The following is a 27,500-nucleotide window of genomic DNA, read 5'->3' on the forward strand; positions in this document are numbered from 1 at the left end:
TGAACCTATCGTGCGCTAACCTGTGGCAGTGTGCAGGAACAACAGGAGCAGCAGTCCTCTTGGGCCCCGTGGTGCCATGGTTTCAGACACCAGGAGCAGCAGTCCTCTTGGGCCCCGTGGTGCCATGGTTTCAGACACCAGGGACTCCCTCCAGGCGGCTGCAGCTGCACAACAGAGGACTGCGGTCCTTCAGGGCTTCCACTACCCACTGAATGCCTTCTTTACTGTATTCTTTGGTAATCGCACAATGTAGAATGACACGCCGTAGCATTGAGTTAGATCCGCGATACCATACGCAATATATCATGAGATATATTGAGGTACATCCTCAAACTCACACACCCAACGCATCCCCCCAGATCCGTGACACACACACACACACACACACACACACACACACACACACACACACACACACACACACACACACACACACACACACACACACACACACACACACACACACACACGTCTCCCTGACCTGAATATTCTATTGTGTCAACATTCTTAAATATTACCTTTAACAGACTGCGAGTTATAACATGGTTAAACTTAACTTTTAAGCATTTTTATAGATTTTCACCAGGATGAAGACACCAAGGCGCATGGTCACCATGACCTTAGTATTTAACCTAAACTCTCAACTTCTTGTGATAACACATTTATTTTATATTCTCTTTGGAATATAAATATGTTTGCAGTCACTTCAATATAAAGATGAGAATGCAAGTATGTGACACAAATATGAGAAATATTAAAATAAAATAAATGTGAACACAAGTATGAGAAGGAGTATAAGGATTTGTGTGTGTGTGTGTGTGTGTGTGTGTGTGTGTGTGTGTGTGTGTGTGTGTGTGTGTGTGTGTGTGTGTGTGTGTGTGTGTGTGTGTGTGTGTGTGTGTGTGTGTGTGTGTGTGTGTCGGAACAGCATCTTTCCAGGCCGGTTCCCTGTTCCCATGGAGACCATACGACGCCTGTGATCGACAGACTGACCTGCTGGACTCAGATCCCCGCCATGCGCTGTCCGCCACAAGTGGGCTACTTCTGTCACGTGATCCAATCAGAAACCAGTTTGCCCTCTTGGTTTCAGTCAAACACACGCTCACACAATACCTAAGTTCCACCAATTAAAATCTCTATAAAGTCCATCAACTCAGAGATACTAAACAATGACCACGCGCAGAGAGCAGACATCAGCTTATGGCGCGTATTCTGGGACAAACGTGACCTCTGAAGCTTAAAATGGGGGGGCGGGACATACCTGATCCAGGTTCAATGTTAGCCAATCAGAGGACGTTTTTAGAATCAGACTGGAGTCACAAGTCATTAAGAGATTTGTCTGTCCCTCGAGCACTTGATTTTTAACTCATCATTAATCTGCTATTTTCTAACGTCTTTATTGCTTAACTTGTTGTTTTTTGTTTTTTTATGCTTCCATTAGCTTCCCACCTTGTCATATATTACACTCTTCAACATCCCAGGAAGGAGGGATCCCTCTTCTGTGTATCCTGTAACCTATTTCCAGGTTTCTTCCTTGAGATTTAGGGCAGCTTTCCCTTGGCTTAAGTGTGTCTCACTCTGATACGCATATTTTGAAAATACATTCTCCTTAGGATATACGGTTACCGACGCCGTACTGTACAGGGATAGACGCACTCAGTTGTTGGATTGGGTGTAGTTTTAAGTTTGAACCACTGGGGGGCCATCTTCACACATTTTATGACCAGAGCTTTCTCTAAATGGCTGTTATGCATGCTATATTAACCTGTTTCAAAAACACGGACACTAATCTATTCCCTTGATTCTTGATAGTAAAACAATAATATATTTACATCTGGTTTCGAAGCATGTTTCTGTGAGTAGCCTTTATAATTTGAGTAGGCTACCTTTATCACAGTCAAAGTAATGTGATTGGGTTTGTTATAGGTAGTGATATATGAGTCGTGTATAAGGATTGTGGAAATCTGAGATAAATCCAACATACTTCAGAGATGGTATGCAGATGGTTATACTATAGTTATGTCTGGCAGTCTAGAAACAGATATTATCAACCGGAGACAGAACCAGACACCGCCTGCGTGCCTTTGTGTCCGAACAATGCTCAATGGGCTGTAGAACAATACGGGGCTCTGGTGGGTCTATGGAGGAACAACTTACTTTTCGATATAATATAAATATTATAAGCACATATATAACAATTATTATTAGATTATTAGAGTATTTCAGCTCTTCTTCTTAAAACAAAGGTTAGGCTATTCATCCATGCCCTGCAGATTCCAGAAATGTGATTCGAAGAGCAGATCAGATCAGAGATAAGAAAAAATATATAAATATATTTTTTTAAAGTAGAGGTAGCCCGACGGATGGGGACCGAGTTCATAGGCGCAGAGGAACAACATGAATCTTCTTCTTCGTTTGGCCCCTTCGCGCACGCACACGCACTCAAAAACACACGCAAACACCCACAAGCGCACACACACGCACACACGCACAGAGAAGCACGCGCGGGCCTATTTCGACCGCTCTCTCGTGGCTCCCTTCCAGTATCCAGGCCTGGTTTCGTTCATTACCAAAAAGAGAGTCTTCAGAAATCAACACCACTAGTCTCTGCGGGTTGAAGCAACTTTTTTTTTTTTTCAAAAAAGAAGAAAAACGACAGAAGTGAAGGATCGTCTCGGGACCATGCAAAAGATGCCATCTGGGATTCGCAAAACAATTCTGGTGGATCTCTGACATAACCCGTTCTCGACTCGACTCTGGCGAAGGAGAAACAGCCGTCGAATCACAAGTTTGCACCTGAAGACTTTTCTCCCGCGTTTTTTTTGCAGCGATATCATTGTTATCTTCAATGCGTGATTAAGGAACAACGAAGCAGGCCCCCCGCGCCCAGTCTCCACCTTCTTTGATAGGTCCATGGTCTCCAGTGCGTCTGTGTGTTAATGTGTGTGTGTGTAAGTGAAAGTGACCGTGCCCTCGGGGGAATATGTGTGTGATTGCAGAGAACGGCTTGCTCTCTCTTTTCTGACCCTGCACGCATCCAGATGTTACGTGTTTCGCAGGCGCGCTGCATGTCAGACTGAAAAGTATTCGAGAAACTCCTTGGAAGTGATTGTCTTTTTTTTTTTTTAATTTATACTTAGGTCCGTTAGTCCTTGATGAATAGGCCCCAACAGAAGCCAAAAAACGTCTGAACCTGACAAAATGCCAAGGATGTCCTGGAGTATTGCTGATTTACTTAACTTGTAATCTACGGGGATTCTGTCCAGTTATTAGGTTCAAATAATGGAGACTGGCAAATTGAGGACTCTTCTGTTCCTGGAGATAAATGTGTTCATACTTTCGACTTTTCCGCTTTGTTTGCAAGGCCAGAGCACCGAGCATGGTAGGTTCAATAAAGCATGCTTACGTTGCAATTTATCACATGTATCACATCTGAGCATTTCTCTGTTATCACCTAAACATGTTAAAATAGCATGCTACAAATATATAGAAAATAAGGAAAACCGTTATTTTATATAAAATAGTCTTGGCTTGCTTAAAGAGGCTTGATAATAGCAGTTATTATTGTTTCCTGTCCCATCCTGATGGTCGGTTTTGTGTGTCCCGAGTTCTGTTTGAGATCACTGATGCAGTCATGTGTGTGTGGACTGGTAAGAATGTGTAGGCACACTCACTAATTACCACAGAGGAACAAGATGTCACATAGGACAGGACAGGACACAACACGTATTATTAGTTTGAATAGGTCAGAGTGGAAGACTGTCCTACCTATTCTCTATGCTTATGTATATGTGTGTGTGCCCGGCTGACCCTGTTTAAGTTAGAGTGTGTGTGTGTGTGTGTGTGTGTGTGTGTGTGTGTGTGTGTGTGTGTGTGTGTGTGTGTGTGTGTGTGTGTGTGTGTGTGTGTGTGTGTGTGTGTGTGTGTGTGTGTGTGTGTGTGTGTGGTTTGTTTGGTGTGTGTGGTGTGTGTTTGTGTGCATATGCATGACATTGTTTTATTCCATTCTCTGTGAATTCCGTGTGTGTGTGTGTGTGTGTGTGTGTGTGTGTGTGTGTGTGTGTGTGCGTGTGTGCATGTGTGTGCTCCTGTCTATCAGTGATCGATCTACTCGCTGCGTTGAACATGTCCCAGCCCATAAAAGGCATATCCAAGATCCACGACGAAGATCCTTCTGGGTCTACCGCGGCCTACAAGCTCCGCCCCAAAGCCCCCCACCTGACCCTGCCGCCCGAGTACTCCCGCCTCCTGGCCTCGGCCGGGCCCGGCTCCCTGGGGGTGCACCTGGTGGCGCGCCAGGCCCACGACACCAGCGCCACCCTGCTGTCCTTCTCCTCCCGCTCCTCCACGCTGCTGCAGCTGGTCTCCTCCACCCGGAACAGCAGCCTGCGCTTGGACCGCAGCCTGGAGGGGCCCGGTGCCGCGGGGCTGCTCAGCCTGTTCCTCCCAGGAGGGAGCCCCTTCTCTGGGGCCCGCTGGGCGCGCCTCGCCCTGGGCCTGGAGCCGGACAGAGTGAGTCTGTTTGTAGACTGTGAGGAGGCGGTCGTCGTCCGACGCCGACGGGAGGAGAGGGTCGACCTGAGGGCGTTTCCCCGGGACCTGAGGGTGACTCTGGGCAGCGCGATGGGGGACAGCGACAGCAAGTTCAGCGTAAGTCTCCCCCCCCCCCCCCCCCCACACAATCGGAGGATCCAAGGATGCTCTGGATGATTTGGTTTGCCTTTCGTTCGTCATCTGAAGCTGCTCCTTGCGGTCATTGTCTTAGACCACTTCTCATTCTCAGCCATATTCTTTTCTTATAAAGTGCTGTGTTGAAAGGCCCCGTGCCTCGGTCATTAATCCACCCATTCTCTGTGCATGCAGGGATACTTGAAGACAGCTGAGATCTCCCTAAAAGCATATGGAAGGCGTCCCTGGCATTGTCCCAATATAACAGGTAACCCTTTATTCTTACCAGTATTTTTGACAGTTTTTAACTTTTCTTTCAAAGTCAAAACCAACCCTATTCCTTTCTGGAAGAAGGGATCCCTGACTCCATAACCCCACTGTGGGTAGGGGCCTTTGAAGATACAAGGTCTCCAACGTGGGACTGTGGATCCCTTGAAGATAGTCATTGAGGGAGGGAGAAAAACCAAGACACAAAGCATCATGACATGATCTGCACATGGATTTAGTTTAGACTCGCAGGGTAGTCTCAACTAAATCCATGTGCAGACGACAATACACTTTGGCATGAACCCATGCATGACTATAAGTATAATGAGTGTGTGTGTGTGTGTGTGTGTGTGTGTGTGTGTGTGTGTGTGTGTGTGTGTGTGTGTGTGTGTGTGTGTGTGTGTGTGTGTGTGTGTGTGTGTGTGTGTGTGTGTGTGTTTACTTGTTCAGAGACTTGTTCAGGGAAGTGTCTATGTATATAAGCATTTTCTGGGGGGATTTCCATCTGCCAATCAAGTTCATGCCTGAGGCTACAGTGTCTGGAGACACTCTTTGTCTCACCGTGGTGCCTTTCTGTACCTCTGCCAGCACCACTGTAATTGACAGCTTCCTAGGACGATGTTATTCAACAGTCCCCCCAGTAAAGCATGCTGGTTTACTGGGGGGACAGCAGACACAGTGGGGTCTGTGGGGCGGAAGGAAGCCATAAACAGGCCTGGATACAGTTCATCTTCAGTTTAAATGCTGATGCGTTGTCTTAAAAACCTGTACTTTTTATTATCCCTTTGGTTTTTCTGTGATTATGTTTACCTGCAAAGACCACCATTGTTGGGGTGTGTCCAGCAGGCTTTTCTCGGATCTTATCTTTAGCCTCCCTGAGGCAGAAATTCCCTTAAACACACTGGTCCAGCAGGCCTCCTCCAAAAGGTTTTTTAGAGATGGCCGGCTTGACTTTGATGCTTGTTGCGTTATTTCTCTTTTGCGGCCATCCCCGTCCCAGCAATGTAAATGGACTGCACTTAAACCGCGCCTTTCTAACCTATTGGCCACTCAAAGCGCTTTACCACATTGCCTCACATTCACCATCCAAGCACACATTCACAAGCCGACGGCGGAGTCAGCCACGCCAGGCGACAGCCGGCTCGTCAGGAGCAGTGAGGCGCCTTGCTCAAGGACACTTCGACACTTAGCTAGGAGGAGCCGGGGATCGAACCGGCGGCCTTCAGGTCACCAGCTGACCCGCTGTACCTCCTGAGCTACTGACCCGTTAACGCCCCGTCTCTTCCCTTGTCATCCCAGATGGACCTCCCTCCCCGGCTCAGCCCACGCCTGGCCCCGGTCTGGACCCTCTGGTCGACCAGGGGCCGCAGCGGCTCCAGAAGGACTCGCCCCAGAGAGGGGCGGCCCTGGGGCCTCCGGGGCACCCCCAGGGGGGGAGGCTGGCCTCGCCCCCGCCCCAGGAGGAGAGGCTGAGGGGGCTGGAGCAGAGGCTGGAGCAGATGGCCGTCCTGCTGGACGCGGTCCAAGCCCAGGTATACCACGCAACCGGTGTCTACAGACGGATGTTAGGGGTTGGTCTATAGTCTCATTTGTGAGACTAGGGTGGTGATGATGCTAAAGCGTGCTATGGATCCATCTCTATACTCTATACGGGGCGGCAGTAGCGCGGGTTGAGCGGGTTGACTGGTAACCTGAAGGTTGCTGGTTCGATCCCCGGCTCCTCCTAGCTGAGTGTCGAGGTGTCCCTGAGCGAGGCGCCTCACCCTGACTGCTCCCGACGAGCTGGCTGTCGCCCTGCGTGGCTGACTCCGCCGTCGGTGTGTGTATGAATGGGTGATTGTTGTGAGGCAATATTGTAAAGCACTTTGGGTGGCGACTGGTTACAGAAAAAGCGCTATATTAATGCAGTCCATTTACCATTACAATGTACCTATAATTCAATCAAATGTACTTTATTGACAACATTAAGGGAATGTGTGATGTCGAACAGACCCCGGACATCATTGGCTCTTCTTGGGTGTGTCCATGTAGAACACAGACCTCCAGTCGCGCGTGCACTACCTGGAGGGCTGTGAATGTGTGAGGCGGCGGAAGTGCACGTGGGAGGGGCGAGAGGTGGAGGAGGGGCATCGCTGGCAGACCCTCTCGAACACCGCCTGTACCTGCACCTCGGGACAGGTCGCGTGCGAGGCCATCGTCGTGGGTGAGCGCCGTCCAAACTCAATTCTGCCTCTACTCCGTCACACACACACACACACACACACGCACACGCACACGCACACACACACAAACTCTCTCTTCCTCCCTTCAAAACCCAATGCCCGCTACCTCTGTGCTTCCCTTCCCCGTCACTAATATGAACTCCATGCTGATGTTACGTAGCTAGTTTTCAGATGGCTGCTCTCTCCCTCGACCCCTGCATGTCTAGCCCTTGCCAAAACGGAGGCCTATGTCTCTCCTTGACCTCTAACCTTTCCAATGAATTCCGCTGCTCCTGCCCTCCGAACACGAAGGGCCCAGTGTGCCAGAGGCAGCAGAGAGAGGTACACACCGAGCTGCAGCATACCACTGTGTTCAATAGACGAGTTAGGCTCCATATATCAGAGGAAATGTTGCTATGGTTCCCTGATAAACGGTATAAAGGTTATTTAGGTATTTGCATTTTTTTTTTTTTTCCTGTCATTTTCGGGAAGTGGCACAAATTTGTTATTCCTGGTAACATGTTTGGAATGACAAACATGCCAATTGTATGTTTCATCACCTGACAGGTCTCCAAAACCTTTGAAATGCTGGAGGTGGGTCTCAATCATAAGTGAAACTAGCAGGTTCCACTTATGAAGCTTAATGTTGTCGCTTATTAGTCTCCTTGTAGCCTGTAGTTATTTAGTGCTTGCCTTGTGTTTCTCTTAGTAGATGCTCGATACAGGTAGGTATTTAGTGGTAGGCCAGTGGTGTAAACGGCATTAGTTATGTGTTTAGAAACCATAGCTTTGTGTCTGCCTGTCGCATGTCAGTTGGTTTGTCGGTCGGTTGGTTTGGGACTGACCTAAACTGTCTGTGTGTGCTCATGTTGCTAGTTCATGTTGTCCCTAAGTTATACTGCTCGTTTATTTGTGCTGTGGCCATATAAGGAGTCAGGATGGGGGCTAAGCCTGACAGGTAAGAGGCCGTAAGAGGTCTCCTGCACTCCTCCCCGTCTCTAGGCATGCTGGGAACCCCGGCCAGAGAAAGTCTGTGAGGGCCGACGCTCGATTCAACACCGATGGGCTTTTAATCCCATCTCGGGTCTCTGTGAAGTCTTCTTATTCTGCTCTGGGTCCAGCCGCAACAACTTCCCCTCCCACAGCGCCTGCAGGGACCAGTGCCTCCTGGGAGCCTGCTGCGTCCGTAAACCCAAACCCAAGCGCCCCTTCACTGGCCAGGTTGACTCCTGGCGAATCAAACACAACGTATCCAACGCCATCCCGAGTGAGAGTGTGGAGGGGAACTGCGATGAAGACTCCCACTTCTTGTACACCTGCAAGTACCTGTCCCGTCCTCGCTGCCGGGCCCTGGTGAAGGGCCTTCCCGGGGGGGCTGCGGTGGTGAGCTTCTCCCCCGGGGATAAGTGTTCGGAGGTGGGGTGCGGGGACGGATGTGCCTGCCTCTCCCGGCAGAACCTGCACCCCGGGCAGTACAGCCAGAGGCTGAGGCGAGGCTGTGTGGAGGGCGTGTGCGCGGTCGGCGGGGGAAACGGAGACTTTGTTTGTGCACACTCGACCCGGCGGAAGGAGATCAGAGACCTGACGGTGAAAGAAGTGAAGCTTTACCAGCGCGCTGTCAGAAGACTGCATGCTAAACCAGGTATGCAAAGGCTACATCACAGAGTAACTGCCGTACGTGCAATGCTAGGTTTGCGAGGCTAAGCAGTTAATAATTGATTGAGACTGAGACTTTAAACATTAACATTTTCACGTAGGTTAGCTGCTCAGATGGAATGTGTTAAGATGGATTTAGAGTGCTCCTTCTCAGCATGATACCAGGATCGACACACAACGCAGTTCTTCGCAGATCTTCCAGCATTTATACTTCCACGTGAAGTTAACGGGAACACACACATGGGCAGTGAAGCGTTTCTGACTCCCAAGTGTACATGAACTGACACGCCTGCCAGCACCATTGAAGATATGTTATCGGATTTGTTAATCTCGGAAACCATAGACTATCGTCTGATGATGATTGATGATTTCTTTGGAGATATTTTTCATTTCGGCTTATCTCTATAAACAGATGTCGAAGATAATAAATAGCATAATCGTCATGAGACGATAGCCAATGGGTTCCGAGATTGTTGCTCTCTAAACGGACTGGTTACCTACATGCAGCTTATGCCTGCTCATACGTTATTTGTCAATGCTACTCGGACTACAAACAAACCAAAAACGGAAACCAGTGCTGTTCAGATACTTAAGTCTTACCGCGAGATTCGGCCTTCATATGCAGGTATCTGTTTATAGAGATAAGTGTTTGGTTGAGGTGAACCTCCAAGCGATGCGTCACCAATCTCTGGGTTAACCGCACGTCTTCACGTAGGAGTAGGTTTGCGACCGGCACAAGGGTCATGTAAAGGTCTCTGAGTAGCGACGCGGAACGTTACGCATCTTGCATACCGTCTGACACAAGAGGTCTTTAATGGATGCCACTTATAGTTTACTATGTGATTTACTCATTAAAAAAAAACATGACCACCAGCTTCAATCATATTATTGGCTAAGCAGCAGCTTAAACATTTACACGACAGGAAACAAAAGAATGTCGTTTTTTAAGTGTGTCAAACCTTTTGTTTTTAATGTATGTTAAACTAAAGACATAGTTCACGAATGGGTGATCATGCCTTTACGTAAGTGTGTGTGTGTGTGTGTGTGTGTGTGTGTGTGTGTGTGTGTGTGTGTGTGTGTGTGTGTGTGTGTGTGTGTGTGTGTGTGTGTGTGTGTGTGTGTGTGTGTGTGTGTGTGTGTGTGTGTGCGTGTGTGTGTGTTTTGCACTAAACGCACATGCACGTAGCGACATGGGGGGACTTCGTCCAGCTCAGGGCCGAGTTCTCTCCCCAGGCGGGGGGTCACGCCGACTTCCTGCCCTGGCACCGCTACTTCCTGCGTCTCCTGGAGCGCGAGCTGCAGTCTCTGTCGCCGTGCCAACTGGCCGTTCCTTATTTCGAGTGGACGGTGGACTCGGGCTCCATGGCGTCCTCGGAGGCGTGGCAGGCCGGTCTGTTTGGGGCTGACGGGGAGCCGGGGTCCGACTGCGTCCGCCAGCACCCCTTCAGCGGCGTGTCGGGCCGCTCCCGCTGGAGCCCCTGCCTCCGCCGGCGCTTCAACACTTCGGTTTGACCAACCCTCCTACCGCACGTCTTCCACCGCCAGCCGCCGTGTCTCAGGGCTCAGTTATGGTTCCACGTCGACGCAGCGCAATGACCACGAAGACGCTTCGGCGCAGTCCTGAACCTGTTTTGGTTCTGCGTCGGGTTTTAGTGAGCGGACCAATCACAGCGCTTGCTTCTGCGTCACTTCGACGCAAGGTTACAATTTTTGGGAGGCGCACGTCCGGCCTTTGCGGTGGACGCAAGGAGGGTCCGCAAGGACGTAAGGGGTCCCTAAACCCCCTTGCGCTGCGTCGACTTGGAACCATAACCGAGCCTTTAGTCTCCAGCCCATTCGGTTGTTTAGAGCCATGTGTCCGGCTGTACTCTGAACACTCCTAATCATGATGATTAGTATTGTATCTCCCCATATATGTGTTGCCTTTGCATTAGGCAATGTATGATGATGCATTTGTCTCACTACTGGTCAAAATAAGATATGGTCATATGGCGAAGGCTCTGTCCTTACTAGACTAATCCGACCGCTCAGAGGTATATTGACTTGATCAGCTGGACGTTGTTGTTGGGGTGCTGGTGCTCTCATAGGTAGACCGTTGAACCCCTCTGTCTCGGGTGCTGTCGTTGTGTCTAATCAGGTATGGCTCCCAGACGCTGTGGACTTCCAGATGGCTCTGAACCTGGACGATTTCAAACTGTTCTCCGGCACCCTGCAGACATTCTCTGGGCTCTTCAGGTTGTGGGTGGGGGGCCACATGGGGTCCCCTCTGGCCGCCTACGACCCCCTCTACCTCTCACATATGGCCTTCATCGACAAGATCTGGGCCCAATGGCAGGAGAGACACCAGCGTCTCCACGGAGCCGGTCCCGGGGAGGACGGCCGCGGCCGTGACGCGCTCTATCCCGCTCCCCACAGACACATGAGGATGAAGCCGTTTGACGTCGCCCCCGACGACGTCCTGTCCTCCCCGGCCCAGCTCTGCGTTGTGTACGTTCCCATCACCATCGGCGCGCCGTGCAACGTGACGCCGGCGCAGACACACACCCATCACGTCAACCGCACAGAGTCCGATGACCCACGAAGGGATAAGAAGCAGGGGTTCGGCAAACGCAACGCAAACCACGACCGGGTGGACGGCGGAGCCCTTAACGGATTCGGTTTCGACGAGGAGGGCTACGACCACCAGGGCTACGACCGTAGCGGGTGGGACAGGGCGGGTTTCGGCCGGGACGGGTTTAACCGCGATTTCCTCGACAAGGACGGGCACAACGTGTTCGGCTTCAACCGCTACGGACTGAACCGCGCCAACGTCAGCTGGTTCGCCGAACGTTTAGACGGCGAATCCACGCGGAAAGAAAAAAGAGAGGGGGATGAAGAACACCGAGGAGAAGAGATGATCGATTACCGGACGGAGGCGGAGACGTGGCAGGTCCTGCTGGAGCACTTCGGGGACAGCGGGTTCAGCGCGCACGGCTTCGACCCGCTGGGCTTGGACAGCGGAGGCTTCGACGCGTTCGGCTTCCGGACGGACGGCTACGACAAGGACAACTGCAACTGGTTCTTCCGCGGGCCGCACTACCTGCGCTTCTACTTCCACACGCAGCAGCAGCTGCTGGAGTCCAGCCCCGAGGCGTTGGGCCGCGTGCCCCGGACCTGCCCCCCCGTCTCCCCGCTGCCCCCCCACTGGGCCACGCAGGACTGGATGAGCCCGGCCGCGCAGGCCAGCGGCGCTCCCATTGGCCGACCGAAAGAGGAAGGGGCGGGACGAAAGGAAGCTTACGGCGACGGTTCCATTGCGGCGGCGCCTGATAGGACGGACTTGTGGCTGCCCATCACACCGGACGACAGGTATGAGGAAGTGTTGAAAGACAGAGAAATGTGTCGGCGGGAAAAGCAGTGTTTGTTGTGTGTTGCCTGATCCAAATTGCCTTTGATTGGTTTCTTACAGGATGTGTTTCGAGCTCCACTGGTTCAGTGGCTGTCCCCTTGGCTCGGGGCCAATCACCTGCCCTGACCTCTGCGGGCATGCCCGTTGCCATGGCTACCCCGGGGCAATTTGCCACATGCACAACTGCGGCTCGTGTTTCACCGAGTGGCTGGACCCCGCGACGGGAAACCATGTCGAATGCGACGGCTGGTAACCACTAGAGTTGACCCCAGGATGCTCTCCGTGTGAACAGCGAGAGAACCCCGGAGATCCCCCCAGCCAGCTGGCTCTGTTGGCCCCAAAAGGCACAGCTTAGAAGAACAGAAACCTCTCCCCGAGCACAACACTCTTCACCGTCGCTGTCGTCATTACAGCTGCAATGCTCCACTTTCTTTTTTTAAGTGAATGCAATTCATGGGTTGCACTGGATCATCAGGGGTTTGTTTGAATTTAGTCTCAAGATGAAGATTGTAGAAGATTTCCAGTGGTGCAATGATCTGTGTTTGCTGAAGCGACTCATCATTTGTGTTTTTATGTTCAAACCAGAAGTGGTCAGAGTTTACACAGGAAGTTAGGAGAACGACAAGCCATTTGAGTTAAAAGGGCAACACCGGTCTGAAGGATCAAATCCATCTGAACCGCAGGGCATCTCTTACCAACGCCATTCATCGACATTTCTTTGTTGTAGCAATTCTGCTGAAGAGCATTTAGTGCAAGCACGCTTCCCCCGTCAATGTAAACAATACTACCGTAATTGAGCAATTTTGTCTTTTGGAATCAAGGTGTTTTGTGTCAGTTCAGAGTTTGTGGGGAAATAAGGTTGTAAAAGTACCTGACAAAATGTCTTACCTCAAAGATCAAAGTGCTACTGTCACATTTGCCACACATTTACTGCATTTGTGGCAGGCATGCTCTTGCTACATCCTCGTAGGCAGAATCAGCGCATCGAATGCATTTCGACACATTATGATGGGAGCAGATATTTTTGAGAGGCCACGAGATGTAGTCTGATGATTTATTCCCCCAGATTTAGTCTTCAAAGTTATGCATGCTTTTCCATTCATATTTGTGATGAACCAAGATATTGAATTGCCATTTTGTATTGATTCATGTCAATCGGGTTAGACAGAGGGAGGTCTATTATGAGACACTCTCTCAGCCTACCCTCTGTGGAAATGACCTCATTAGGCATGAAGAAAGTGCAGGGGATTCAAATATTTAGAGTGGAAATCATAAAAAATACTCTAACTGTCAAGGAAACCGTTTTAAGGCTCTTGTCCCCCCAGTAGTATGTTTAGCTCTTCTTCAGGTTTCTTCCCAAGTTTTCATGTATATTGTAAATGATAACGACGTGCTGATTGGACGCACACACACTGAGTCACTGTCGGGAGGGAATAGTTTATAAAGCCAGTGTCTAGTCACTCTGTCTTCTCCCCGCGGTCCCCTTTCACCCATCTCCCGACTCGCTCTAATTGTTTGTGCATGTGTTTGCCCCGAGCCCCCATGGGAAGACCTCCACTGGATAGACACCCATGGACGCACCCGAACGCCCCGACACTTTGATCTTATGCATGCTTGCTCAGAGGAAATGCCTGTTGGCTGCTGACACAGTAGGCAGCCTCGCTAACCCCGCGCTCTATTATTATGTCCCCCCTCCCCTCTCTCTCTCTCTCTCTCTCTCTCTCTCTGCCTCTCTCTCTCTCTCTCTCTCTCTCTCTCTCTCTCTGCCTCTCTCCCTCTCCCTCTCTCTCTCTGTCTCTGTCTCTGTCTCTCTCTCTCTCTCTCTCTCTCTCTCTCTCTCTCTCTCTCTCTCTCTCTCTCTCTCTCTCTCCTCTCTCTGCCTCTCTCTCTCTCCCTCTCTCTCTCTCTCTCTCTCTCTCTCTCTCTCTCTCTCTCTCTCTTTCTCTCTCTCTCTCTCTCTCTCTCTCTCTCTTTCTCTCTCTCTCTCTGCCTCTCTCTCTCTCTCTCTCTCTCTCTCTCTCTCTCTCTCTCTCTGCCTCTCTCCCTCTCCCTCTCTCTCTCTCTCTCTCTCTCTCTCTCTCTCTGCCTCTCTCTCTCTCTGTCTCTGTCTCTCTGTCTCTCTGTCTCTCTCTCTCTCTCTCTCTCTCTCTCTCTCTCTCTCTCTCTCTCTCTGTCTCTGTCTCTGTCTCTCTCTCTCTCTCTCTCTCTCTCTCTCTCTCTCTCTCTCTCACATCCTTCACATCCTTCACATCCTTTCTTACACCGCCTCTTTCCTCGATCCAATGGTTTTAATAAACAAATATCCACTGAAACAACACGGCATGACTCAGATGTTTGACCCCCCCCCCCCCCCCCCCCCCCCCCCCCCCCCGTTCAGGTTCATTCCCCAACAGTGACCGCCCAAACCAAATAATGAACGAATCCAAGCAAAAGCTAGCGGAGGGAATCCTGATCCCGTCTCATTAAGAGCGACCCACGCCTGCTCTTCTCCCTCCGTAACGACCCGCTCGGGGCTAATGGAGTCCTCAGCCGTCGTGGTTCCACAGCTGGGGGTCTGCTGCGGCCTCCCCTGGCCCCCCCCAGTGCTGAACCCCTGCCCGGGGGCGGGGGGAGCATTACATCAGCCCCTCGTGGTCCCTCCTGTGTTTACTGGGCCCAAAGCAGAGCCAGATGTTCCCCCGGGAGCGTGGGGAGAGGTTCTGACCGGGAACAGAAGAGGAGAGTGTAGAGAGAGAGGGAGGGAGGGAGGGAGGGAGAGAGGGAGGGAGGGAGGGGGTGGAAGAGAAATACATAAACGTGTATTTTCTTCGCTGCTCTTTATAAGAACACACAAGCGAATATAGCGTGATGAAATTAAGGATTCATTGATAAATATGTTGGCGCTCTTATCCCCTCGGATGCGGTTGAGGTGTTTTCCAGCAGGACGGGTGCACTTTTTATGCATCCTGCACATACACACACGCACACACACACACGCACACACACCCACGCACAGTGTTTACATGTGGAGTCACTGTGGTTGGATGTCGCCCTCAGGTTGCGATCAGGACGGGGTTCAGCAGAACGTTTCCACTGCAGATGGGTGTGTGACCTGCACCTGCAGGGTGAGTCTCTGATGAGTCACACACACACACGCACACACACACACACACACAAACACGCATACACACACACACATACACACACACACACACACACACACGCATACACACACGCACACACACACACACACATACACACACACACACACACACACGCACACACACACACATCAAATCGAACCACATGTGTAGGACTAACGTCCCCACCACCCCCACTGCCTGCAGGGGGGTCAGAAGGACTGCGCCCCCGTCTCCTGCCCCCGTCTCCTCTGCTCCCAGACGGAGAGCGTACCTGGAGAATGCTGCCAGCGATGCAAAGGTCAGAGGTCATCATTCACCACCCTGCACGAGGCCGGTCAATAGCAGCCATGTCCCTCATAACTAACCCACGTTGACAAGCATTTCATTTCTAATGCTGCTTTTCATCATAATATATTTATCGTTATCATCCTCATCGTTCCATGGTGTGTGTGTGTGTGTGTGTGTCTGTGTCTGTGTGTGTGTGTGTGTGTGTGTGTGTGTGTGTGTGTGTGTGTGTGTGTGTGTGTGTGTGTGTGTGTGTGTGTGTGTGTGTGTGTGTGTGTGTGTGTGTGTGTGTGTGCAGGCTGTGTCCACACAGGGGTCCGATATGAGAGTGGATCAAGGTGGAGACCGGCTCTTAGTCCGTGTGATGCGTGCAGCTGTGAGGTGCGTGTGTCTGACTCCTCATCAGTAGAACTGTTCCAGCTATACAGCTCAGCTATCGGCCGTGTTAACACTACTGTACACTCTGCTCTACACTAAGATCTGCGGTCGCTCGAGGCGCGTGAAGACTTAGTGTCTGTCGCTGCGTCAGGTGTTCTCTAAAAACCACACAACATCAGCCACAGCTTAAGACATTTAGTCTTCCTGAACTGTACTGCGAGTCTATTGGGCGACGCGCCGCGTCTTTGAATTAGTTCAAACGGCTTCGACTTCAAAGCCAGTCTCTTCCACCGCCCTCCACCCCTCCTCTCCTGAAACCGCTGCCACGGTTTCTCCAGCGTCTGAACGCATCTCTGGTGAACGCACCTGTAGATAAAGCATCATCATTGGAATAAAACATCATCCTAAGTCGTATCATAACATTTTATCTGTATTCATCCCAAATTATATATAGAGATACAGTATATATAAGCTACATTTTCCTCCCATTCTTCCTAAATAAGAGTCCTGTCTTGGCCAGGAGTCCCTAGGAGAAGAGTTATTGTAACTTAATGGGGCCTTTTCCTGGTTAAATAACGGTTAAATAAAAATACAAATAAATGAGATTTCTCTTCTGGCCTCGCGCTATCCTAATGAAGCAGACACTATAGACAGCACACAGACATCCAGGGGATGAGTGCACACAGACATCCAGGTGATGAGTGCACACAGACATCCAGGGGATGAGTGCACACAGACATCCAGGTGATGAGTGCACACAGACATCCAGGGGATGAGTGCACACAGACATCCAGGGGATGAGTGCCAGTGTACCGAGGGGTTGGTTGGTGTGTGTCCCCTCTCCAGGGGGGCCAGGCGCTCTGCGAGCGGGAGAGCTGCGGGACGTCCTGCACCAGCCCGGCCTCGGCTCCGGCTGACGCCTGCTGCCCGGTGTGTGACGGTAGGGCGCCGTCTCTACAGCCCCGGGAGCCAGGGCGCCGTCTCTACAGCCCCGGGAGCCAGGGCGCTCAGTGGGGCTGCTGCCATCTTATGTGTGTGTGTGTGTGTGTGTGTGTGTGTGTGTGTGTGTGTGTGTCTTGCAGGTTGTGGTCTAAATGGACGGGATTTCCCCAACGGCGCATCAGTCCCCTTCGGAGACCGTTGTCAGACGTGTACATGTGTGGTCAGACAGCATTCCTTATCCTCTCTCTTGTCTCTTTTACACACACGCACGCACACACACACACACACACACACACACACACACACACACACACACACACACACACACACACACACACAGGACCACTGTTGAGGATGACTTGGTTCTCCCCCCCCCTGCAGGAGGGTAACATTGCGTGCGCTGCGCTCCCCTGCCCGACCCCCCCCTGTCTGAGCCCGGTGCATCGCCATGGAGACTGCTGCCCCTCGTAAGTCACCGACAGCATCGCGGGCCACCTGCGTCTCCGTCCGCACTGCTGCCGTCCATCGACCAGATAACACACACATCCATCTCCAGCTGTGACTGTACTCCAGTACCATGGTGTATACAGTATATATATCCACAGTGTCCACGCTGGGAGATACAGGGGTCACATTAAACTCACACCCTAGAACATGACATCTTGTCTTTATCTGTAACAGGATGTCACAGAACTTATCCCTTTAGTACACTGCACCTTTAAATAGGTTGGATGCGCGTGCATGCATCACCTGCAGAGCCCTTTGGGTTACGGTCGCTGGAGCATAACGTTCCACGCTGCAGTCGTGCAGTGTGCAACGTGTCCTCTGGTGTCTGCTCCCTGCGGGCGTGCAGTGTGCAACGTGTCCTCTGGTGTCTGCTCCCTGCGGTCGTGCAGTGTGCAACGTGTCCTCTGGTGTCTGCTCCCTGCGGTTGTGCAGTGTGCAACGTGTCCTCTGGTGTCTGCCCCCTGTGGGCGTGCAGTGTGCAACGTGTCCTCTGGTGTCTGCTCCCTGTGGTCGTGCAGTGTCCAACGTGTCCTCTGGTGTCTGCTCCCTGTGGTCGTGCAGTGAGGAACGTGTCCTCTGGTGTCTGCTCCCTGCGGTCGTGCAGTGTCTAACGTGTCCTCTGGTGTCTGCTCCCTGCAGCTGCGGACAGTGTGACCACGGGACGGAGGTGTATCAGGACGGACAGGACGTCCCGTCCGGGGCGGATCCCTGCCTCCGCTGCCGGTGCTCGGTGAGTAACCATGACGACAGCAACACTGCGGTCCTCCACAGGTGATCCGTGGAGCGAAGAACACAGGACACCTGACCTGACCTGTGGGAGCCGTCACTATGACCATTTAATAACAGTAGTCATTTATTGCATTCATATATTTTACAACACCAAAAGCGCTTTCCATAGAGTTTGTGTGTGTGTGTGTGTGTGTGTGTGTGTGTGTGTGTGTGTGTGTGTGTGTGTGTGTGTGTGTGTGTGTGTGTGTGTGTGTGTGTGTGTGTGTGTGTGTGTGTGTGTTTGGGGTTATCACTGTGGAGAGGTGAGGAGTGATGGCACTATCCCACTGGGGACCAGCAGGTGGTCAGGGGGCCATGGCGGTATAAGACCCAGTTCAGGGGTTAGGGTCAGGAGACCTCCGTCAGCACCTCTCCTTTTGGGACGAGTGCCATGGGGTGCCATGGGGTGCCATGGGGCGCACTAAGAGTCAGGCCCAAGGTTTACCCTCCCGTCCTCAAGATGGCGCTCTTCAACAGGTCCTGAGAGTCCCTGTGTCTGTCCTGTGGTATTAGGGATATTAAATAGGTCAGAGGGATTAGCCCCCTATACTGGGCCTCCAACACCTCCACCGGGCCCCGCTGGCCTCCCGTCCATGGAGGGTCCGTCCCGTCCTGCCTGGCCGACAGGAACCTTGCAGTGCCAGGCCGGTAGCGAGTCTTCTTGGCACAGTTCTTTCATGCCACCCCTTCCATGAATTTTTGGGGGAATCCACGGAGCCTGTTAAACACGTGTGTGTGTGTGTGTGTCTGTGTGCGTGCGTGTGTGTCTGTTAAACACATGTGTGTGAATGCTTCTCAACGTTCGAGAGACGTCGGGAGGGGGGAGCAGAGAGGGAGGGAACATTTTTGGGGGTTTAGTTTCTAAATCGTGCTTTTCTTTGTTGATTCCTGCTCTCTCTCTTTACATCTCTGTATCGTATCCACTGCAGCTTCCATGCTATCGTAAAGTTAAGGTAGTAAATATAATGTACAACAAACTATTTGGAATAACAGATCCTGTGCACCTTTGTCTTCACAAATGGGAGCTTCCTTCTGCTTTTAGTGTTCAGAATAAAATGCCTCCTCTGCTTGACTCCTTACTCCTCTCCTTACTCCTCTCCTTGACTCCTCACTCCTTACTCCTCTCCTTGACTCCTGACTCCTCTCCACTTCTCGGTCCAGGCGGGGGAGGTGTCGTGTGAGCGCCTGGATGCGTCGTGTCCCTCGCTGCCGTGCAGCCACCCGGCCAAACCCAGGGGACAGTGTTGTCCCAGCTGTGACAGTGAGTACCTCAGCACTCCTGGAGACACGTTATGATTCACAAGGGCTTCATCGCCACGGCCAGACTGAATACAAAAATACACAAACAAGTATCCAAAAAATAATAATAAAAAGTAAAATGAAAGACAAATCGAAGAAAGTACAGCGACAAAAGTACCCAGGAGTCATCAGCCCTGCTGCTCTCCGTCAGGGTTAGCTCCTTGTGTTGTGATTTGACCGCCGCCTTTACCTGTGTCGATACGTTCAGGTGTGCTAGCGTCCGCAGTGAGCTCTGCCCTGTGCTCCTCCAGGGTGTGAGTACGACCGGAGGGTGTTCGCTGACGGTCAGCTGTTCCAGCCGCCGGGCGGCGGGCCGTGTCTGCAGTGCCGCTGTAAGGTACGTCGGAGCCCGTCTGTCTCCATAGCGGGTCTGCTGTCGGGACCGTCCCACATGGAGCCAGCGGGCTGAGGAGGGGCTGAAATGCATCGAGACACAGAGACGTGTGGGCGGGGGGGGGGGAGTGACCCAGATCATCTCGGAGGGGGAGGCAGACCTGCAACGTGCTCCTCCCCCCCCCCCCCCCCCCCCCCCGGGTACAGCGATGCAGGGAACGCACACATCACCAAACAATGCTATTTTATTATTGAACAAAAAATGGAAACTAAATTACAGAAATTACCAATCAGTCAGAATCCGATATGAGCGACATGAACGTAACGTCTCGTGACATCTTGATGTATGGGTGGGACAAAGCGCTGGAGGAACGTGATTCGATCACTCCTGATGTATTGGGGGCGGGGGGACCCCCACTCCCCCCTGTCTGTCTGTAAAGTGGATCAGCGGATCCCCCGGCGGTATGATTGATGTGGCTCACGGCCGCCGAACGGCGACACAATCTCAAACGCTATTCAGGAAGTAGGTAATGGAATTAGGCTTGCATGGAAAATAGGTGAAATATATACATATTCTTGGCATGGTTTTGTTGAATAGATGCATAATTCAGTTAGAATTTTAATAAGCGGGATCGTGTGTGTGTGTGTGTGTGTGTGTGTGTGTGTGCGTGTGTGTGTGTGCGTGTGCGTGTGCGTGTGCGTGTGCGTGTGCGTGTGTGTGTGTGTGTGTGCGTGTGCTTGTGCGTGTGTGTGTACACACAGGGTGGCAATGTGGTCTGTCATACTGAGAGGTGCCCTCCTACTCAGTGCTCTAACCCCATCATGGACCCTCACTACTGCTGCCCCATCTGTAAAGGTACACACACGCACGCACACACACACGCACACGCACTCACTCACTCACTCACTCACTCACTCACACTTACACACATACACACACAAACACACAAACACACAAACACACAATCACTCACACACATACACACGCACATAGACACGCACGATTACATATTTTCTGACTGAAATCTTTGCGTTACAACTCTCCCTCGGTGTGTGTGTGTGTGTGTGCGTGCATGTGTGCGTGTGTGTGTATGTGTATGTGCGTGCGTGCGTGTGTGTGTGTATGTGCGTGCGTGCGTGCATGTGTGCGTGTGTGTGTATGTGCGTGCGTGCGTGTGTGTGTGCGTGTGTGTGTGTGTGTGTGTAGCCTGCGTGCTGGAGGACCAGGAGTACGAGGAGGGGGCCCGGTGGAGGCCGGAGGGCCCCTGCTCCAGCTGTGCCTGTGTGAACGGAGAGACGGTGTGCACACACACCCAGTGCCCCCCCACCGAGTGCCTGCACCCCGCCAAGAACACCGGTAGGTCTGTGTGTGTGTGTCTGTGTGTGTGCGTGTGCATGTGAGTGTGTGTGTGTATGCGTGCCTGTGTGTGTGTGTGTGTGTGTGCGTGCGTGTGTGTATGAGTGTGTGTGTGTGTGCGTGTGTACCTCCTATCAGATCAGATTCCTTCACTGATAACGGGAAATTGTTGCCGTTCACTATTCCCCCAAGATAATATTAAAAAGAAAAAAAATACTATAATTAAGGAAAAAATATAAAACATAGAAAGCAAGGTAAGGCATACAAAAATACAAAATACAGGAAATCTATGAAAAATGTATGGTAACAACTCTAATGTATGAGATCTACATGAAATAAGCCAGCTGCATGTAACACACAGGTTTCCTAAACTAAAGTATGTCTTCGACCCCCCATTGGGGTCCCCGTCGTGGCTGCCGTCAGTGTGTGAGTGGCTTTGAGTAGTTTCTACATACTGGTGTGTTCTGTTTGCATCACCCTCTTCCCTCACCCACCTCCATATACCTGAAGGCTCGTGTTGTGCGGTGTGTGAGAGCTGTACCTATAACAACCGTATCTACGGCAACGGACAGAGGTTCGTGACTCCCGATCAGCCCTGTCTCGTTTGCACCTGTCAGGTGAGTTTACAGTTTGTTGTGTTGTGTTCAACGTCGTGACTTTTATTTCTTATCGATCATAGGATACCGACGCAGCTTGCTCCCGAAAGGGGAGAATACTGTCGCTGTAAGGTCCTGCAGCAGAGAGTGTGTGGTACCGGCTATCAAGGCATTGTTACAGGGAAACCTGGCCCATAGAACATAGCGCGCTTTCACAGGGTGTCATGCATATTCCAAGATTCTGGCCTTTATGGAACTTCAGATCATCTGATTGAAAGCGGCGGCTAGCGTTTCCCTCTAGCGTCCGGAGTCTGACCCAGAGCCTTCCTTCCCCGCAGTACGGCTCGGTGGAGTGTCTGCAGAGAGACTGCCCCGCGCCCAACTGCACCAACCCACACACACCCCCGGGAGAGTGCTGCCCCACGTGCCCAGGTACCCACACACACACAGACACGCACACAGACACTCACACGCACACACACACACACACACACACACACGCGCACACACACACACACGCACACACACACACACACACACACACACACACACACACACACACACACATACACACACACACACACGCACACATACACATATACATATACAGAATACACAAACACACATCGACACTCCCTCGTGGCACAGGCTCAGGAGGTATCACCGGTTGTCTGGCTACCGGCTGGTTCGAGTGTCGAGGTGTCCCAGACCAAGACACCTGACCCTAACTGCTGCGACCAGCTGGCTGTACCCTCGCATGGTTGACACCCGGTGTAGGAATGTGTCTGAGAATGGGACAGGCATGTGAGGCACTACCTGTTAAAAGGCACTTTGAGGGGCCACAAGTCTGAAAAGCACTATAGAAACACAAAGACACACCTTATACACTCCTGTGCTTGTGTGTGTGTGTGTGTGTGTGTGTGTGTGTGTGTGTGTGTGTGTGTGTGTGTGTGAGTGTGTGCGTGTGTATGCACTCCCATATGCACACACTGCACCCCAGTCTACTGCAGAGTACACCAACAGGGCTCCTATTCGCTCTGACATGTCTCCGGGTGTTTTGTGTGTTTTGTGTTTTTTCCAGACTGTTCGTTCGAGAACCGTGTGTTTGTGGACGGGGAGGCCTTCCCCAGCCCGGTGAATGTGTGTGAGAGGTGTGTGTGCGCGGACGGGAGGGTGGAGTGCCGGTCGAACCAGTGCCCGCGTCCCAACTGCAACGCCCCCGCCCCCGGGACCTGCTGCCAGAACAACTGCAATGGTGAGCCTCGCTCGGCGCTCACTGAGATCCTCTCCTACCAGCACCGCTACCTCTCGTCTAGCCACCCAGCAGATACTTGTACCCGGTCCTAGAGACAACGTGGTTACCAAATGGGATGTGACATGTTGTCATAAGTCTACTGTTACACTTTGGACACTGGGGCTCAAACCCAAAACCTTTCTGCTGGGTTGTCAAACACCCGAACAAAAACACTGCCTTCCCGCCTTCTCCCGCAACCCGATTTAAACCAAACATACTGACAGGAAGTACCTCAGTAGAATGAGGTCACCATGCACCCTGAAACCGCCAAAGGTACAACAGAAACAAGCCCGACTGCGATGCCACGCAGTTCATATCTCCCCCACCCCAATCCTTAACCAATCAAAGCTCTCAGATGATCTCCTGTTGCCTTCAAATATAACGTTACAGTACAAATTAAAAGAGGTGTGAACATTTAATTAAGAGTAAAAAAAACATTGAACAAATACAGAAAATATATCTTTGGATACACAATGACTAATGGAAGTTCAGTCCAAGATGCAAACGTTTCACTGAGGTCACGCATGCTCTTCTGACGGAGTCTCTTCCCCACCAGGCTGCCGTTACGCAGGGAAGGAGTATCCCAACGGACAGGAATTCCCCCATCCCACCGACAAATGCAGGGCCTGCACCTGTATAGTAAGACCGCACCTTCCACGCCACGTTACTATTTGATTTGGTTTGAGTTGATTTGTTTCTGGATCAAGACGCTAAAACAGTAATCCAAAGGATGACATGCAAAAGTAAAACACTTGTTTCCAGCATGGTCCTTGGTGTTACACACAAGTTACAAATAGACAATAATCCGACAAACACAGACTAAAAAAATACATGCAGTAAATAGGAGGGGTAAAAAGATATCACATACAACACAAATAAATAAGAAACAAAACTGTAAAAAACAATTATCCAACTATGTCTTTATGTCCTAACCTGAGGCATCGCTGTGGTGCTCTGAAACTCTTCCTCTCTGATTTCTACGGTAGAACGGTAACGTCCAGTGTCTAATGAAGAGGTGCCCGCCGCTGCAGTGCACGGATCCCAACCTGTTACCTGGAGAGTGCTGCCCCCAGTGTCCTGGTGAGGAACTGCAGGAGTAGGGGATTGACTCAAATGGCAATCACAAAGATAAATGTCTGTTACGTCACTATCTGTCGCTAAATAAGGTAACACAATGGTGATTGAGCCTATGGCCCTCTGACGAAGGCCCTTGCCTTTTTTTTATTAGTATTATTCATATTCAAATTAATTTAGTATTGATTATTATAATTATAGTGTTATTATTATGGTTCAAATGGATTTCCCTTAGTTTTGGTTACCTACAAAAATGATGTCAACAAAAAACAACAAAGTTTGTCTTTCCTTCAGCGCCCCCTGCTGACTGCGTGTATGAGCAGCGCAGCTACAGACACACAGAGCGCTTCTACCACCCGACTGACACCTGTCGATCATGCCTCTGCACCAATGGGATGGTCCAATGCAAGCGCAAGCCCTGCCCCTCGGCACCTTGCTCTCATCCAATCACGCAGGACTGCTGCCCGACCTGTGAAGGTGAGACAGCATGAACCGATTGACGCACAATAGACACTCTGTGCGTCAACAGAGTTATAAATTACAATATAAAATGTAACTTGTACAGCACAAACTGTTATCAATGCTTGATTAAGCGAAATGTAAACAAATTATATATTTATATAGAAACAGATGAAATATGACAAAATGACATAAAAATATCACAATCCTAAAAATATGACCACAAATTAAATGTGGTATAACAACATATTTTTTCAAAGATTACAGTGTGTGCTAGTTCTATATAAAGTAGAATGAACCTCCACCACCAGTACATACTTTAATAAAACATATTGAACCACCTTAAAGGTCCCATGGCGTGCCACCAGGTGTGAGTGTGGTCAGCCGGCACAAGCCGTTTGGAAAACCTGCCCCTTATGACATCACAAGTGGGCGTGTCCACCTAGATGTGTGATGGACAGAGATGAGCGTAGTTTGCTACAGTCCGCTGGGTAGGCTGGTAGACTGACCTATCACAGCACACATCTAGGTGGACACGCCCCCTTGTGATGTCATAAGGGGCAGATTTCCCAAACGGCTTGTAGGCTGACACACTCACACCTGGTGGTGTGCCGTTGGACCTTTAATCACAAATGGCGACGCCTCGGCCAATGAAGAGCTGCTGTGTCTGTGTGTTGCCGGGCAGGCTGCCTGTACGAGAGGCGGGAGCGGGCCGACGGCGAGCGGTGGGCCGACGCCTCCGACGCCTGCTCGGTGTGCACCTGCAGGGGGGGCTCGGCCCGCTGTGAGAAGGACCGCTGCCCCCCCGCCGCCTGCAGCTACCCCGTCCAGAGGAGCTGCTGCACGGCCTGTGATGGTAGGAGACGGGGGGGGGGGGGGGGGGAGAGGAGAGAGGGGAGGGAGGAGGGGGGGAGGGAGGAGAGGGGGGAGGAGAGGGGAGGGGAGAGGAGAGAGGAGGGAGGGGGGGAGGGAGAAGAGGGGAGGGAGGAGAGGGGAGAGGAGAGGGGAGAGGAGAGGGGGGGAGGAGAGGGGAGGGGAGAGGAGAGAGAGAGAGAGAGAGAGAGAGGGAGAGGAGAGGAGAGGGGAGGGGAGGGGAGAGGAGAGAGAGAGGAGGGAGGAGAGGAGGGAGGAGGGAGGAGAGAGAGAGGGAGGGAGATGTTGTTGTATTGTCTCCTCTCTCTAGCAGTCCCTCCCCAGCACTGATTCTGGCTCATTTACCCATCGGGCTTCGGGGGTAAAGGCTCAGTTGTGTCCCAGGTTGACGCAACGCAAGGAAGACGCTTCGACGCAGTCATGAACCCGTTTTGGTTCTGCGTCGGGTTTAGGTGAGCGGACCAATCACAGCCCTTGCTCGACGTAAGTCGCCTCGACGAAAGGTTGCCATTTTTGGGAGGAGCCCCTCAGGCCCTTGCGGTAGACGCAAGGAGGGTCTGCGAGGACGTAAGGGGTCCCTAACCCCCTTGCATTAGAGCCCCCCTTAAGGCTGGGGTTGTTTCATTCGCGACTGGGTGGAGCCTAAGTGCAGGAATCAAGCGGTCGTTTCTGGACTTGCTCTTTGCTTGCTCTTGTTTTTACTCAACGTTAAACTTGTTTTAATGTTGTATCTCTTTAATCTCCACGACTGTCCTGTGCTTTCTGCTGTGACTCCCACATGATATCAGGCATCAGTCTTCCACCCGTCTGCCCCTCAGCCAAACACCTTCAGTGACGTCCTGTTGTCACAGCAGTAGAGGTGCAGCATGGGAACCACACGGATCTGCCAGCTCATGTTTTATCTGCTCTGGCATATGCCCCCGCCCGGCAGCGGGCCAATCACAACCGTTTATCTAACAGGGGGCGGGTTTGAAAACTAGAGGACAAGATGGCTGCCACTGATGTGGAAGGGTCTGTTGAATCCACTATTGCGCCAGTATTCAACGGACTGGACGGTATATTTACTCTTAATGAAGATCAAACAACTGCACTTAAAGCTTTTGTTGTTAAGAAAGACGTGTTTGACTTACTTCGACATTATTTTGTAAAAGTAAATTTGACCAATAGTAGCACTTGGCGCCACGTCACATGTTTCATGGCTCTGATTGGTTGTATGTCCGTCCAATTGCGTCTAAAGGTATTTTGATCTGCATCCGGAGATAATATTTATATTTATATCTTTTCACTTCTTATGACAAATGTACTTCTTGTAAGTCGCTTTGGATAAAAGCGTCTGCGTAATGCCCTCAATGTAAATGTGTGTTTGCTGTGTGCAGGCTGTCTGTATAAGGGCCAGGAGTACCCAGACGGCTATGAGTTTGTGGAGGAGAAGGACCCCTGCAGCGTGTGCAGCTGCTACAGCGGGGAGGTCGTCTGCTCGCGGCTGCCGTGCGACGACCTCTGCAGACACCCCCACACCGCCCCCGGCCAGTGCTGCGGGGAGTGCGACCGTACGACGCCACCGCCTTCACACTCTCTCATTTGAACCGTTTTGGTGCTATCCATTTGTCCGGTACGCCGGTACGTCCGACCTGCTCTAGCGGGAACGTGACATACTCTCCTGGCTTGCCGCTCTTACAGCGTTCCCGTTTCTCGTTGGCTAGTCATTGTTTATTGTTAGCTACATTAGCCTCTTTAGCAAACCAGCTCGAAAACAAACAACCCAACTTTACATTGTATTGCACGCACAGTGAAATGCATTAATTGGTGACCGTAATAAAGTAGCAATGTGATCAAGTGTGTAAGGGCATTTAAAAATCAACGTTAAAATGACCAACGTGATATAAATACAAAGAAAATAAATCTCTTTACGGGCGCAGCCTTTTTCGTTGTTGAGTCGTATCGCTCCACTTTCAGAATAGCGAGTGGCACTGGGACCGACCAAAAGTAGGCGTTCCTCCGGGAACAGCCGCAAGGAAGCTGGGAGATTTACC

General features: G+C 51.2%; 2 protein-coding genes across 2 annotated transcripts in view; one reads left to right on the plus strand and one right to left on the minus strand.

Moving 5' to 3' along the window:
• Positions 1-78, minus strand: part of LOC130389036 (cadherin-related family member 5) — a 7,446-nt gene extending 7,368 nt beyond the window's left edge. Inside the window, exon 1 of the mRNA XM_056598698.1 lies at positions 21-78. Coding sequence (XP_056454673.1) covers positions 21-78 — 58 coding nt within the window. The remainder of the gene's footprint in view (positions 1-20) is intronic.
• Positions 79-2,402: 2,324 nt separating this feature from the next.
• kcp (kielin cysteine rich BMP regulator) overlaps positions 2,403-27,500 on the plus strand; it is a 39,487-nt gene continuing 14,389 nt past the window's right edge. Inside the window, exons 1-24 of the mRNA XM_056599406.1 lie at positions 2,403-3,382; positions 4,100-4,650; positions 4,864-4,936; positions 6,235-6,467; positions 6,967-7,138; positions 15,217-15,284; positions 15,507-15,600; positions 15,886-15,968; positions 16,812-16,905; positions 17,048-17,127; positions 17,289-17,374; positions 18,054-18,144; positions 19,344-19,443; positions 19,733-19,818; positions 20,577-20,670; positions 21,022-21,171; positions 21,682-21,788; positions 22,106-22,199; positions 22,849-23,022; positions 23,618-23,700; positions 24,048-24,141; positions 24,430-24,612; positions 25,280-25,450; positions 26,844-27,017. Of these exons, the coding sequence (XP_056455381.1) occupies positions 3,283-3,382; positions 4,100-4,650; positions 4,864-4,936; positions 6,235-6,467; positions 6,967-7,138; positions 15,217-15,284; positions 15,507-15,600; positions 15,886-15,968; positions 16,812-16,905; positions 17,048-17,127; positions 17,289-17,374; positions 18,054-18,144; positions 19,344-19,443; positions 19,733-19,818; positions 20,577-20,670; positions 21,022-21,171; positions 21,682-21,788; positions 22,106-22,199; positions 22,849-23,022; positions 23,618-23,700; positions 24,048-24,141; positions 24,430-24,612; positions 25,280-25,450; positions 26,844-27,017 (3,235 nt within the window). The 5' untranslated portion in view covers positions 2,403-3,282. The remainder of the gene's footprint in view (positions 3,383-4,099; positions 4,651-4,863; positions 4,937-6,234; positions 6,468-6,966; positions 7,139-15,216; positions 15,285-15,506; positions 15,601-15,885; positions 15,969-16,811; positions 16,906-17,047; positions 17,128-17,288; positions 17,375-18,053; positions 18,145-19,343; positions 19,444-19,732; positions 19,819-20,576; positions 20,671-21,021; positions 21,172-21,681; positions 21,789-22,105; positions 22,200-22,848; positions 23,023-23,617; positions 23,701-24,047; positions 24,142-24,429; positions 24,613-25,279; positions 25,451-26,843; positions 27,018-27,500) is intronic.

The sequence above is a fragment of the Gadus chalcogrammus genome, chromosome 9 (assembly GCF_026213295.1).
Source record: "Gadus chalcogrammus isolate NIFS_2021 chromosome 9, NIFS_Gcha_1.0, whole genome shotgun sequence".
NCBI lineage: Eukaryota > Metazoa > Chordata > Actinopteri > Gadiformes > Gadidae > Gadus > Gadus chalcogrammus.